The sequence below is a fragment of the Macrosteles quadrilineatus genome, unplaced genomic scaffold (assembly GCF_028750875.1).
Source record: "Macrosteles quadrilineatus isolate MER2022 unplaced genomic scaffold, UCM_ALF_1.0 Scaffold_4__1_contigs__length_99947679, whole genome shotgun sequence".
NCBI classification, from domain to species: Eukaryota; Metazoa; Arthropoda; class Insecta; order Hemiptera; family Cicadellidae; genus Macrosteles; species Macrosteles quadrilineatus.
The window spans coordinates 92,152,976-92,167,649 of record NW_026542597.1 but is presented as its reverse complement, the minus strand read 5'-3'; the positions used below and the strand labels follow the sequence as shown (position 1 = coordinate 92,167,649).

Genomic DNA, 14,674 nt, shown 5'->3' with positions numbered 1-14,674 from the left:
GTTTTTAAACAATTAGTATAAATGTTGTCAACCAAAATTTCACGTGTAAGGCCAGTTACAGAGATTTCTTCACGAGGTCCAGTTTAATATAAACGAGCGTGCTCAACGCTCTCCGCCGCAGATGAGACTTTATTCTCTCACTTCGCTCTTCACTCGAGTGCGTGAGACTCTCTTGACACTCTTTCACCAAGCGTCCTCCACTCTCTTTGAGCTCTTATTGCTAAAACTGGAGCGAGTAGTGTTATGCTTCCCCGAGGGTGATTGCATAATGTTAATTATATGTGAAATAAGTTATTTGCTCCAAACGTCATGTCATGAGTTGTTTGAAGTAGTAACTGACTCATTATCGTGTTATCTGCGAAAATAATAATGCAAAACCAACATACAGTCAACAGTACATACAATAAGTCAACAGAACCCAAAGACGTATGTTAAATGATGAGGGAAAACACGTACAATTAAATAATTAATTTTGTGTCTCTGAGTACTGTTTAAGTCTTATATCACATCGTTTTAAGAAATTAAAAAACAAAAAAATATCAAGACAAATTAATGGTTCCACACAAAAAAGCATGGGCATATCTTTAGGTTGTACATGATTTTACACAGTAAAATACACATAATATATTCAACTTATTAATAATTCGTTGTTATTGCCATACCACAGTTTCAAACATACCAGGATCATGTCGTTCATATTTTTACTAAATCCATTATGATTTTAAGTTTTGCTAGGTATCTGGTATTTTAAGAAACAAAAATTACGAAATTACCTATAATTTTTTTTATTTTCAGCTTGGATTACACAAACGGTGTGGCACGATCGACGATCACGTTATTGGGGTACAATACATATGACAGTATCTATCTAGACCCGCCACACTATGTTTTGGTTGTCTTGTTTACCATTTGACAATGGTATCTATTCAAACGAGTACCAACAAACACTCACTGGACCGACTTGTTTTCATAGTCAAGATTACACAACCAGTATCGAAACCTTGCACTTGACCTACTTTGGATTAGATGTTGATATTCACACCATTGGTGTTGTCTTACTGTGATTCAGGAATACGAACCACAGGAGTTGCGTCATCGATTGGCAGATAAAGTAGACTCCTCATCCATATGGACTAGATGATAGCCAATCTTTAAATTAAAATAGAATGAGCTTCTCACAACGCACTACTGTCAAAATTCTAGTTGTTCTCTTAGTTTTGGACGCTATTTTAGTTTTTGGAACAAAACGATGCTACAGTTCATATCTTGTTGTGCATTTAACTAGGCTTGGTTATAAAAAATTTGCCTATTCCGACGGAAATTGGGTATTGACACCATCGGCGCTTCAAAACGTGTTCTATGACAGGACACAGCTGATTGAATGATAAGGAGATGTCTAATTCTACGATAGTCAAAGAAATGTTCTGCTAAATTTCATTATTTCGTACTGGCAGATTCGAGGTAGCCTATGAAAAGGAAAATGTTCAACTTTGATGATTGTACTAACTTCACATACTATTCATTTTGGTCTTGAACTTGACCTTAACGTGACTTTGGCCTAGGTTTTTATTCTCAAACTGACCTGTCCACAGGCTTATCGTTAGAATGTGATGTCTACTTCTGGCTATGGCCAAATTTTCCGCTCCATTATTTTAACATAAGCCATATAATGTACAATTGTGGTATGGAAAGGAGTGGCCTACACATTTTGGTAGATTTTTCAAAACACAAACGCCGAATTTCCTCGCAGGCCTACTGTTGGGAAGAACACTCACGGTCTTGAACTTGACCTTAACGTAGAGACCCACTTGGAAGTGAAGTGATCGTTGGTTTAGAGAAAGTAAACGATCAGGTTAAAGTGGTGCGTCGCAGTCACAGGTGCTTGCTTGACCTAGTGACTTCCGGCGCCGGGAAACGGAAGTAACACCGTATCCACTGCCTCCTGAATCTCACCGGTGTCTGTGTCGCCCACCCTGGCGGTAAAATGATAACCGGAAGTCTAGGGTGGGTGGGTAACTGGAGGAGATAAGTTTAAAATCTTTGAGAGGGTTTCCCACTGTTTTTGTGCAAAGATTTTGGATTTGAAATATTTTATTTTGATTGTTTACATAATAGTTTCATTGTTGGTGTTTTGCAAATTTGTGATAAGGTTTTGCGAGATTAATTGTAAATATTATGTAATTTAGGGTATACCGGTATACTATTCACAACATTTCATTATGCTTAGTGGCCCAGGATCACTTATTGAAATAAATGGTTTATATTACCCGCGTAATCCTATTGTCACTCGTCTTTGGTGAAGGGATTCAAATTCCATCGTCAGGGGGTAAAAAATGTCATTTCACTCAAATTTAGGTTGTCGGTAAACATAAAAACACGCACGTAAAAAACACGAAAATAAATTCTTACGTAGTGATAATTATGGTTGACAAATTATTAGGCTATATACATTTTCAATAGAATATTTTGAATCATGGATCGATGTTAAATGTTGTACATATAGAAACATATATGATTAAACTACAAAAGGTGATGGTGTTCTTTTAAGTTTTGATAAAAAACCAAACACACTCTACTTACTTGTTAAATAAATCAATGAACGTACTTAACTTATTCACAGCTCTTACAACAGGTGTTTGGATATGCAGGGATTGAAGGATAAAGAACATTTAGAGAAACCATCCCATTTTGGACCAAAGTTTAGATAAAATAATGAACATTTCCTCCCAACAATTTTAAGGTAGTTGGACAGCCTGAGTCCCATTGAAGCCAGCACCTCCTGAAAAAATCCATAAATTAAATTGCTATAGTAGTAGGTATTGAAAATAAACATTTAACATTTATAGCATGGCGGCACAACTCCGACGGTGAATCAGTAGGCCTACTAAAGAGTATTTGATCAAAATTTTCAGTTAGATGGATTCATTTATATTTTTCAATTTAAATTCCATTTACAGTATAAGGGAAGGCTGACCTCTGGGGGCCAAAGAGGTCCAAGTGGTTTTGTTCAAATCCCAGTTTGCTTTTTTTAGAGATAATTTAAAAATAAAATTCATTCAGTTACTAATTAGAGGCACCACTCAAAAACAAAAACCCATTCCTCAAATGACTAAATCTTATGAACTGTGTTTATTTTAAAGTAAATTTTTAACAGGGTCAACGACTATGGAGAAATAAGCTAACTCCTGTTTGAAACAGTGATCCAGTGCACTTATCCAGATAGGTGTTGTCAAGACAGAACCACTTTGCATACACATTACACTCACACAGATCTGTGCAGGATGTAGGCGTGGCTCAATCAGCTGATTGTGGTCATTTGTATGGAACAGCTGAGCTTACACTGACCACATGGTTATCTGTGGTCTGATAAACAGTAATAAATGGATGTGTTAGGTGTTTTACTTACATATAAACCGTATGCTTAACATATACAAGTAATTTGTAGTGAAGTTGGAATAAAGATAACAGCATCCTGTAGATAACTGGAGATTGTGTTATGTCCATTCATTTGTTGGGATTGAGACAGTGATGTTAAGATGAGCGGGAATTTGCGTTTGAATGTTCTTGATCTTGGAACCAGTGGATATTTTGTTCAGTAGAAATTTATTGCTGTCAAACATTTAACTCACAACAGTCACTAAAACTCTTTTCAAAACGAAATACCAAATACCTTACAAATGGACTAAAGAGGGAAAACTGAATGATTTTTTTAAAGTACACAGTTAGAAGATAACTATGAGTACATTCTAGTCATTCTATTCTGATGGTGACAATCTAACCATTGTACAACTTCATAAATATGCGATGTTATATTCATAAGACTATTGTCAATCAATGATCATTTACACTGTCCAAACACTTACAATTCAATAAATTACTAGTTTTAAAATGAATTATGTTTACTGCAGTCACACCTGTCCTTCATCATTGCGCTTTTAATTGGTCCTTTAGGGTTACATCCCATGAAGGTATACACACACTTGTTTTGATAATAAAAATATCTGTGTTAAACAGCGTGTTTTCCATATGCATGGTACCAAAACAAAACCGAAGATATAAACTGGGGGACTGAGAACTATGTGTGTGTGTGGGGGGGGGGGGGGATATTTGTCACCGAGTATGGCCGGTGCCGTAAAGATAACTGGTTAGCGTATATGTCATCGCAACGAGAAAACGCTCAAAGATGTGTTCATTTTACTGTTGCAGATCACAGATCGCTTATTGTAGTCATCTTTCGTGCTTAGTCAAATGTTATCTAGTTTTATCATTTGCTGCAGATACTTGGTCGCCAAGTGGAACTATTGCCTTTGTCTGTACACGTGACATTTCACTCCACTCTGTACACCCATATCTTAGTTAGAATGCCCACCGTCTACAAGAATTCTGTTAGTTGGAATGTCCGTCTTGATTATAAAATGATAACTTTGATTATAAGGTTGATAATATTCCATTTTTAAGAGACTTTACGTAATGTTCAATGTTGCAGGGCATGTCTGCCGACAGTCTGGTGCCGGTGGACCGGGGCGTAGAGTCGTCCCCTCCCCCCCTGCCAGGGGCCCCGGGGGTGGTGCCTACGTACCCTCAGCGCTGCCATGCCATCGACTACAACTACGACCTCATCCCTGCCGTCATCTGTGCCATGTACATCGTCTTTGGCATCGTCTACAGCCTCTTTGGTGAGTGAGAAATGCCTCAATGTTCAGCCAAATTTTTAAAACTAATTTTCTACATTGTCAAACCCCCACAGCAAAAGAAAACAGTACTTAAGCTGTAAAAAAATATTGGATCAATCGGTACCTACTTTTGTCCACTCCGCCACAGGACTTTGTTGTCACTGGAACTAAAAGACCAGCAGAAAGGATTTCAAGTGTGGGGTAACTGTGTTTTGTGCAGCACTCTAAAACAATTAAAACAATCAGAAATTGGTGCAGGTTCTTAAGTTAAAATTCTAGCAAGTTCAGACAGCAAGGTAAAGGGGGTCGTCTCCACTTATCCACTGTGGTTTACACAGTCACACCACACGGAATTGTCCTATGACTTCAATGCACCGATCATCCACAGTGGATAACATCAAAGGCAGGTAATTCAATTTTGGATAAATGAGACTACTACACTTTCTTTTACGAATATGCTGAAGGAGGCTTCATTGAGCTCTCCGCCTTTTGAAATTTTCCAATCATTTCAAAGATCACAAAAGTTTTTTAAGGAATACACCTACATGTAATTACCACTAATTCTGTGCCTCAACGGTGTAAAAATGAGTAACTTTTTTCAGGTTACCGATGCTTCAAGGCCGTGATGTTCCTCACAGGGTTCATCTTTGGCTCAGTGATCATCTACATGATCTGCATACAGGACAAACTCTTGCCTCCTTACGCTAATGCAGGTAATACATTGAACAATCTAGACTCATGTGATTACATAGAGTGACTTGAAACTCTTTTCCCTCAAAATTAAAAGGTTCTAATTCTATTCGATACAACTTGATGAGTGGATGTGTTCAGTTAGAAGGTTTGCAGGTTTGATTCTGAGTTAAGTCAGAAGCATTTGATGGTTCAAAACTATCTAACTACCTAACTGAACTGAAATTTACAATGTTTAAAAAAAATTTGAAATATAATGTTTCAGATTTGTTTAAAATTAAGATGTGAACATGTTAAGTTAGAGGAAGATTGACAAAAAGGAATTTTGTTCAAAAATATTTTTTGTAGTTTTGGTTTCAATTTCAAAATCAATAAAAAATATTTATTTCTAACAAACATCTACTTTTGAAATATATTTAAATAAAAACGATAAAGCTGGTTTTGTCTACCAAGTGAAGAAAGAACCGGCCTGACAAGGTCTATTGAAATGACCTTTGAAGTGCACCTCTGCTCTATTTGAAGCAATTAGGCCGTCTCGCTACTTTATGAACTGTGCAAAAATAGGTGTGTTGCCTAGTGGTTAGCGTCTCTGACTTTAGTGTGAGAGAGACAGATTTGATTCACAGCACATCCACAAATCATATAAGTTAAGACCGTAAAAAGAGAGTTAACGTAAAGAGCGTAAGCGTATCTCTACTATTCTTAAAAAAAGCCTTTATTTTAAAACATTTCTTTGGACATAGTTGCAATTTAAGCTCAAAAAATTGTGGAATAGTAAATAATTTTGTAGTGTTTATCGTTTGACCATTGATGGATGTAGAAATTTTATATGTTAAATAAAGCTGTGAATAAACCCAAGAAACACTGTTATTGTGGTTCTACTGTACTTTCAAATGTACAGGTTGATTGTCAGTGACGGTTCCAAGGGGGGCTATAGGGACTAAAGCGCACCATGTACCCTGAAAATGTAAATTCAAACATACATTGTGTCATAAAAAGTAACGTTCCTAGACATTGAAAATGGCTTTTAAAAGTCACCGAACGGCTTTAAAAATAGCAAATTTTCTAAGGGTGAACCCCCAAACCCCCCTCCTGGTGATAAGGTCCTAGAAAGGCAACTGATAGTTGTCAACTAAATATTTGCAGGCATGGCGCTGAGTGCGGGTCTACTACTTGGCCTGATCACAATGCTCGTCCAGTACGTCGGACTGTTCATGACTGGGTTCCACACAGGGTTGTTTGTAGCCATCGCATCTCTAGTGACCACAGAGCAAGTGTCACATCCCCCCACCCTCCTCACCACGGCTGGCACCATGCTGGGCTGTGGTGTGCTGTTTGCCGTCCTCAACCTGCAGTGGCCCAAAGGTAAACGAGAAAGTTGACAATGTCATTATTTTGCTACAATCATTCAAAGTTAGGGGAATGGAGGTACAAAGTTCTAGTATTTGTGTTCTTAAGCTGTTGACAGTTCTTGAACCCCATTTAATTTTATAATGCTCATTAATTTTCGGATACTAAAAACATTCCTTCTATATGAACCAGCTATTATAGGTCGGCCGGACAGATAGCGACCTGCACAAGGATTCATCGCACATGTAAGAGGTCACTTTCCAAGCGGCCAACCTTTCATAGCTGGCAGTGTTGTCTCAGGAACATAGTTAGTTGAATGACCCACAAATGAGTGTGCTAAAACATTCCAAAATTCTATTCCTCGTTTAAATTTTGTTTAACTGCAATAGTTAATATTACGTTTACAATAATATCAGTTTAGCATGCTTAAATATTTTGCGTATTTAACAGAAATCAATAATATTCATCAAGGTCTTCCGTCGGTGGCTCTCAATTTAATTAAACTACATAATTTTTTTTCAAAACTGGTAAGACTCTAAATATACAGTATATGGTTAATGCATAAGCATTAATTCCTAGAAAGATTTTATTTTTACGGAAATTTGTAGGCATATTTTTAAGTTAAGGACCTATGTTGGGTGAGTCTTACTTTTAGGATGCAGATTGCTATAATAACTCCTCAAGTAACTTACAGATAGCTGGGGAGTAAAGTTTCAGCAAAATCAATCACAATCACTTGTAGTAAACTCCTAATGCTCCTTTAATGTTACAGCATTCACAGTGCTGGGCACCAGTGTCTACGGTGGAGCCATTCTCTCAGGAGCCTTGGACTACTTCATAGAGAAGCTGATGATGGTGCGGTGGGTCTGGGACCGCATCACTCTACGCCAGTCTCCTGCCCAGCCATGCTGGTTCAGCTGGGCAGTGCTGGGCCTTTGGCCGAGTGTGGTCGTGTTCGGACTCATCGTCCAGTTCGCAATCACTGGACGTGGTATTCACCATCAACAGCGTGAGTTTAAACTTATTAGCATTTCTTGAGAATCTGTTCCATTGGTGTTTCATCCTCCAGACAATACAATCTGCCTAACTTAGCATTATGTTAGATTTATGGCCTAAGTTTGTGTCAGTTGTTTGCAAAGGCCGTGCATTAATTGCACCAAAGAGTTCCTTAATTGTGCAAAGCCCTCAAAGGGTTCCCAAAATATGTTCTAGTTACGCCAAGCTCAATCCAGGTAGGAGTGAGTTACCGGCAGAAGGAACTAACCTAACTTAACCTACTTAAGTATACAGAGGGCCGCCACTTGGCGCAGTTAATGAACTTATCGGGTGGCTCCCTGGAGTATTTGGCAAAATTCAGGAATACCCGACTACCTGACTCAGGTCATTTGGCGCAATTAATGCCCACCTAGTTGTTAATTATGTTTTTTATTCAATCTTTAAGGTAGTCTCATTAAAACATGTAGCACGATTTGTTGATTGTACATGTACATTATACTTAACTGAAGTAAAAGTGAAAATATCTGGATGCTCATACTAAGCCTCACTACGGTACTAAGTTTAGCGTTCAGTGATACAGTATTTTCAATCTAACTTCAGTGTACTCTTTCACGTTTGCCATACAGTAAGCTATGTACAGTATTTAAAATGGCTCTTTCAGCAATACTATCCTCCACAAAGTCATTACATGCAAAACACAGCTTATTTTTTTCTTAAACCCACGTACTATCCAGGGAGTTAAAATCATACCCAAAGTCAAAATCCAAATTAATAATTATATGTCAAAATCTATGAGGAGTCTTCATTTACAGAAATAAGTAAAGTAAGTGCTTTTGTGAGCATCGTATGAGGACAGTTGACAACATCCTCATGACAATATACATGCTTTTCAGGAATGTCAATTACACGACTATCTCCCATAAGCCCTGTTAATGGGGAATTAAGTGGTATTAAGGGTGGAAGGGTTTTTTACAAATATTTTGCCAGCATGGCATGGCGGTGTAGATTACTGGAGTAGTGAAGTGAGTGAATCATCATGTAACGTGGAATGTGAACTTGGAATGGAGTTTAGAGTCATAACTTAGATGCAAAATTCTTAGATGTTTTAGTAAACAAAGTAGTGCATGAGCGATATATGTTATAATCTGACATGTTAATAAAGGCCTAAAGCCTACATGTCCTAAGCACAAATGAATAAAGATTTTTTGAATTGAATAGAATTGAAACATACTAAAAGTTTGGTATTGGTGATTCTAACTCATGGTAAATTTATTTGGTAGTATTGCCTGTGAAGCATCCCAATCGCCACGGCAACGTCCCTCGGCCGCGTACGCGAGAACAGAGGGCGGAGCTACGACAGAAGAAGTACCGATACTTGTATCAAGTACGGACTGCTCATGGAGATGTCATAAGTCAGGTGAGTTTAAACTCAATTAAGATGTGAAACAAATTAAAATTCCAATCTGTAATGGGGGGTTTTTAAATAAATTTCCCCATTGCAGTGAACCTGAAGGAACTAGATTCGTAATAAAAGTGAATTCAATTAAACCTCATAATAGTACAATTATCTAACCTTAATTATCTGCTGGCAGAATGCTCGAATAACCATTAATGACATTAATTGGAAATACATTTATAATAATTAAATGCATATCATTCCGCTGGCTGAGATTTATAATTTCTTTGATTTAAAGAACATATGAATTAATGTAGGCCTACAGAACTTGACAATTTTACTAATTGGCATAGATTAAAATTGTAATTTAATAACTTTTTTTGTATTTTTAAATTGTTTTGAACAGTAAGACTTTTTAAATCCATTGGTTAAAAATTTTTGAACTGCCTAAGGGGTACAAGATCTTGTATCTTAGCACACTCAGCTTTTTTTGTACCCAATTACAGGATTATACACGTTAATCTTGTATTTTTAATTCCAGGATCCAAGTAAAACTTTGGCAATGTGTAAAAAGGAATAGCAATATTTATCTGTTTGAACGAGTTCCCAAAGAACACACTAAAGGGAGTTTGTAGGTGGAAACAGTTATGATAACGGAAATGGGGGTCATTAAAAAATTAAGCTAAGTTTGAAAATTTTGTGGATTTTAAGTTTGACAAATTTGTTTCCTTAAAGAAATGGTGCAGAACTAAAAAAAATGAAGTTTCACGGATAGAAATACGTCAAACATTGCTTTTAACAACCATTAACTGTTAACAGTCAAGAACAAACATTGGTAGAAAATGAACATCACTTTTCATTATCAAATCCAACCAGTAAAAACCGCAGTTGGTACTTGGATTAGAACACTTTTTCTAGGTTTTAAATAATTTTCTGTTAACTTGTTCAGCGCGGCAGGCATTCCAACAGGCACTCGTCAATGGCGACGAGGCCCGGGCGAAGAATCGGCGTGGCACCGTAACAGGGAACGCAATTGGCATTCAAATATTTCAATCTGACGAATAACAAAAGAGCAGCGGTGATTGTACTACGTTACCCCGAGATTGGACAAAGTTCCATAAAACACCCAAAGGTAGCAGCACTGCCTGGATCAGTAGTCAGTGGCTTTGTAATGTGGCTTGAAGAGAGAAAATCCCCGACACCGGGACAAAAGCATTGTCAGACGGGATTTTTCGACAAATTTTAGTACCAAACTATACCAAAATAAAGCTCACATTCTAAGCTACAGGCTAGCAACGATTTAAACGTTCCCCTGCAATTGCTAAGCACAAACTGAACTAATGTTGTGGGGGTTGCGCAACTACATCAATTGATGTAGGCCGATAGGAGCGCTACTTGATGTAGTCAGCACTGAACGTGTTAAGCACTGAATATTCCATAAGTTTAATCACAAAACTTTCTTGTTTCCGTGAATCTAACATCCCTCAAAACGTTGTCTTGCACTAACCACCATTATCATTTACTGCTACCTCCCTACCTAATGAACATTATTGTAATTGTTTATTGTTATTAATGACAGAATTACGTCCAGGCTTTGCAGCGTAAGGTGATTGGGGGCGGCGGAGGAGTGGGGGAAAGCTCTACATTACAGTCCGACGCAACACATCTGACGATCCTGCCCGACGCAACGACTGCGCACTTCGACGACGATATACAGCTCGACCCGAGACTCCATTATCGATAGTACGGCCGTTAGCAACGCCCTCTGATGGTGAACTATCCACGTCCACAGCGAAACCGAGAGCTTCAGTTAACATGTTAGGCAGCCTGAATATGAAGGGATATTTAGCTTAAATATATTGTGTAAAACAGATTATACAGAAATTATTGCAAAATTGTATTGGAGGGAAGGATTGATACGTTTGTTTACCATAAGGGTGGATTTATGTCACTGCTACACCATAATCTTTTACATGCTTTAGCAAAGCAATTTTAAACGAGAACTAACTATAAGTACTTCTGGTATGGTATTGTAATCTTCAGACTTGCTTTGTATTTTGGTAAATCATTAAAATAACTGTAAAGTTTGTTTACAGAAATGTGAAATTCATAACGCAAAAGATGATATGTTTAAAAAAAAATTGTAAATTATTACAACGCAGACATTTTTTCCATTATATCTAGCAGGATCTTTATTATACATGATGTGTATTATATATTCCCATGGTTTATTGTGATATATCGGACAGTGTACTGTGTTGATTTTGTTTGATGTACATAAAATGTGTCCATTTGTTAGGTTAGTTTTGTATTATGTAAATTATTATCAAATCATTTATGCTTTGCTGTAACTCGTGCTTTGTATAGATATCAAAATTATCATATTTTAAGAGAGTAATTTCAGTTATAAATATTATGGAACTGAATAAACGGAAAAAATTGATTCAAATTCATACAAGTTTTTAACATTTTATTAGTAGAAGTCAGACAAATGGTCTTTGAAAAATATAATAAAAAAATAGAAAAAAGAAAAATAGTAAGTTTACATCACTTTTGGGGAAATCTGTAGCATAATGAACAAACCACTACAAATTGTAATTTCTAACACAAATACACGGGTTTGATAAAACTTTTATTGTAGCATGCATATTTTTGGCTGTGTTAGTATTATTGTAAATTACCTTTGAATATAGTAATATTAGAAGCAGGTTAGTGAATACATAATGTTAAGCTCACTTCGAGTTATTCTGTTGTGAATAACTATCTCAATTTTGTATTAGTTGCGGGCCATGTCAAATCTTGTATTTATTGTACAAAGCTGAACTGTATAAAATTAAGTAGTTGTAAATCATAGAATGATTTTTCTGTTCTTAAGTGAAAACCTCCTATACAGAAAGCCTATTGTGTGATTAAATAGGGTTTGTAGAGACAGACATGTCTACAAATAGTAAAAACAAAACAAGATTTAATTTCCTATTGGAACAGAGCTAAACAATATCCTATCTATCTATCTATATATTAATAGGCAAGCATGTTTCTTTAAAACCTTTTTTCTCAGCTCGTGTGTATCGTAGGGAAAATCTACGCATACCGTTAGAAAGCTATTTTCCTGTAGGTGTGCAGAATGCCTTTAAAAATTAAAATAGGCTAACAAATAAGCACAAAAAATGAATTTGAAAACTTCAAAAAATTAACATGGACCATATGAGTTGCCATGATGGTGACGAAATAACAACAAAATGTAAACAGAAAATCAAAACAAAGGTAAGAAATTCCAATCACATGTTTTATTTACAGTGTGGGGAGAAAATAGAGAAGTCTGTACATTAATTATTTTTGGTCGAGTTTCGACCACAGGACGACCACTAGTTAGTTTTAAATTGTGACAACTTGTATAATTTAAGTGTTGATTTTATGTATGAAATTAGTTTTAAGTAAAGGACTTGTGTTATTAAAACGTTTTGTTTGCACAAATTAAACATATTTTTTGTATTTGTGAAGAAAAAGCACACAAAACTCATTGCGTATTGATCATAATTTTGTAGATTTGTACATTTTGAAAGGTGCTCTATTGATGTGATTTCTATGGCCAATGTTATTGCATTTTTTCATTAAATTATATATATTTAACATAATGGTTTTGATTTTTCCTGAGTAAACTTTAGATGGAGGATAAGGTCTGTATTCTGGACCGACAGATATGTCATACTAAATTTTTCAGATTTTAAACTCACAACAAGATGCTTGTGACTAAAGCATAGTTGAATATTGAATAGGTTAAGAACTATAGTTGAACAATCGTCTTGGTGAGCGTCCGGGCTGAGAAATTAATTTACAAATACTAGTTGGATTGGTTCAATAAAAACTTCAGGGCCAATCACCTTGATAATTTAAACTAGGCTGTAAAAGCAAAACAATTCAAACTGTATACAAAAAATAGCTCAAAACTACACACAACGAAATGCACTCCAGAACTGGGTGGTGTGTAAGCGTTCTTTTGGTAACTTAGTCCACTGAGCTATAGACCTGTTTTTTCCCCCGGGCAGTGGCAGCAGCTGGACGCAACCCGGGTAATAATTTGTCACCCGGCAATGTGAAAATTATCATAAGCTCAATCAGTTGACTACAAATATTTGTCTGGCCAGGCGAGATCGTGTAGAGTGAAAGGACTGTAAGAAGAGCAAGCTAAGATTCTGACTACTAGGGTATATTCAGGCTCTACCGTGCTAGTATTCGGTAATAATTACTTTTCACCCACAAATCATATTTCATATAAAATAACATTTATTAGATCTTGAACACCTTTGTAACAGAAACTATAATAAATAGTATGGCTAAAAACAAAGTAGATGTACTTATTGTTAATATGGTAACACTGATTGATCATAAAAACACAATCTAATTGCATATACACATAACATTAATATACAACAAACTTGAACATCTGTATAAAGCCCTCATACACTAGGCAATTTGGTCACCCGTCGATGGGCGATTAGATTGCCGGCAATCATATCGTCGTTGGAAACACATTTTTTACCCAAGCTATCAGTCAGGCAATACGATGTGGCAATTTAAATTAGAGTGAGAACAGAGCATGTAGAGGTAAGCTGCTGCAGATGTAATAGTGTTCGTTCATTGTCGTGGAAATTATAAGAAGAACAAAGGGTTTGGCACAAAAAGTATTTTGAGAATAGGCTCAAAATTATTAGTTTAAGAAAGGCTGTGTAGTTGGGGTCTAGTGACATATCCCTTTTAAGGTCATTAAGTAAGGAAAATCCAGACCATTACAAAAACTACCTTTGAATATCTGAAAATCATTTACGTCACCTCCTGTGTTTAGTAGAGCCTTTTTATGGAAGTCACTTGCGTAGTGCAGACAATCAGCGCAGAAGAATGGCTTGTAGCTACGTTATAGCTGCGGGCAGGAGATTTGAAGATTTAAAGTGTTCTGCTGAAATTTCTTCACACAGTTTAGGAACAATAATTTCAGCAACTTGTGATGTCATTGTGAAAGTGCTGCAAAACCTAAAACTCACATGACACATCAATCAGACATCAGTGCAAATGCGCCGGGAGAATATACCTCAATTGTTCTGCCCCACAAACTTGGCAATCTAGTCGTCTGGGGATCTCCAAATCACTGCCAGGGAAAATCGAGCAATCAGGTGGGGATGACAAAATCACTGGCAATCCGATCAAAACACTCACATTGGGCGATATTTAGGCAATAAGGTTGCCGAAGATCTAATCTCCCATCGACAGTATGACCAAACCGTCTAATGTATGGGAGGCTTTAAGTTTCAAATGTAAACTTTGTCAATGGCATAATAAATCAGTCTTAGCTAACAGCAAATAACAATAAAAAGTAACAAAATACCATAATAATTAACATTACGAAAGCCACAAAAAATACTTAATCACATTCCTTGTTTTGGTGGGTAACTTAAATCCTACATTGACTCTCCAACTCAATAAACCTAACTTGACAACAATTGAATACAAGTTTTGCAGACTTATTAGTTAATACAACTATACACTTATTATTTGTACTGGAACTGGAATGTAC

General features: G+C 36.5%; 1 protein-coding gene across 2 annotated transcripts in view; it reads left to right on the top strand.

The window, feature by feature from the left end:
* The window catches only part of LOC128993336 (transmembrane protein 198-like), a 29,619-nt gene extending 16,879 nt beyond the window's left edge, over window positions 1-12,740 (top strand). Inside the window, exons 2-7 of one of the 2 annotated variants that reach the window (XM_054417172.1) lie at window positions 4,487-4,676; window positions 5,276-5,386; window positions 6,510-6,728; window positions 7,486-7,722; window positions 8,990-9,126; window positions 10,697-12,740. In XM_054417172.1, coding sequence (XP_054273147.1) covers window positions 4,490-4,676; window positions 5,276-5,386; window positions 6,510-6,728; window positions 7,486-7,722; window positions 8,990-9,126; window positions 10,697-10,849 — 1,044 coding nt within the window. In that variant the 5' untranslated portion in view covers window positions 4,487-4,489 and the 3' untranslated portion in view covers window positions 10,850-12,740. Of the gene's footprint in view, window positions 1-4,486; window positions 4,677-5,275; window positions 5,387-6,509; window positions 6,729-7,485; window positions 7,723-8,989; window positions 9,127-10,684 lie in introns of both variants that reach the window. The other variant, XM_054417171.1, reaches the window with a different exon arrangement.
* Window positions 12,741-14,674: the final 1,934 nt, after the last annotated feature.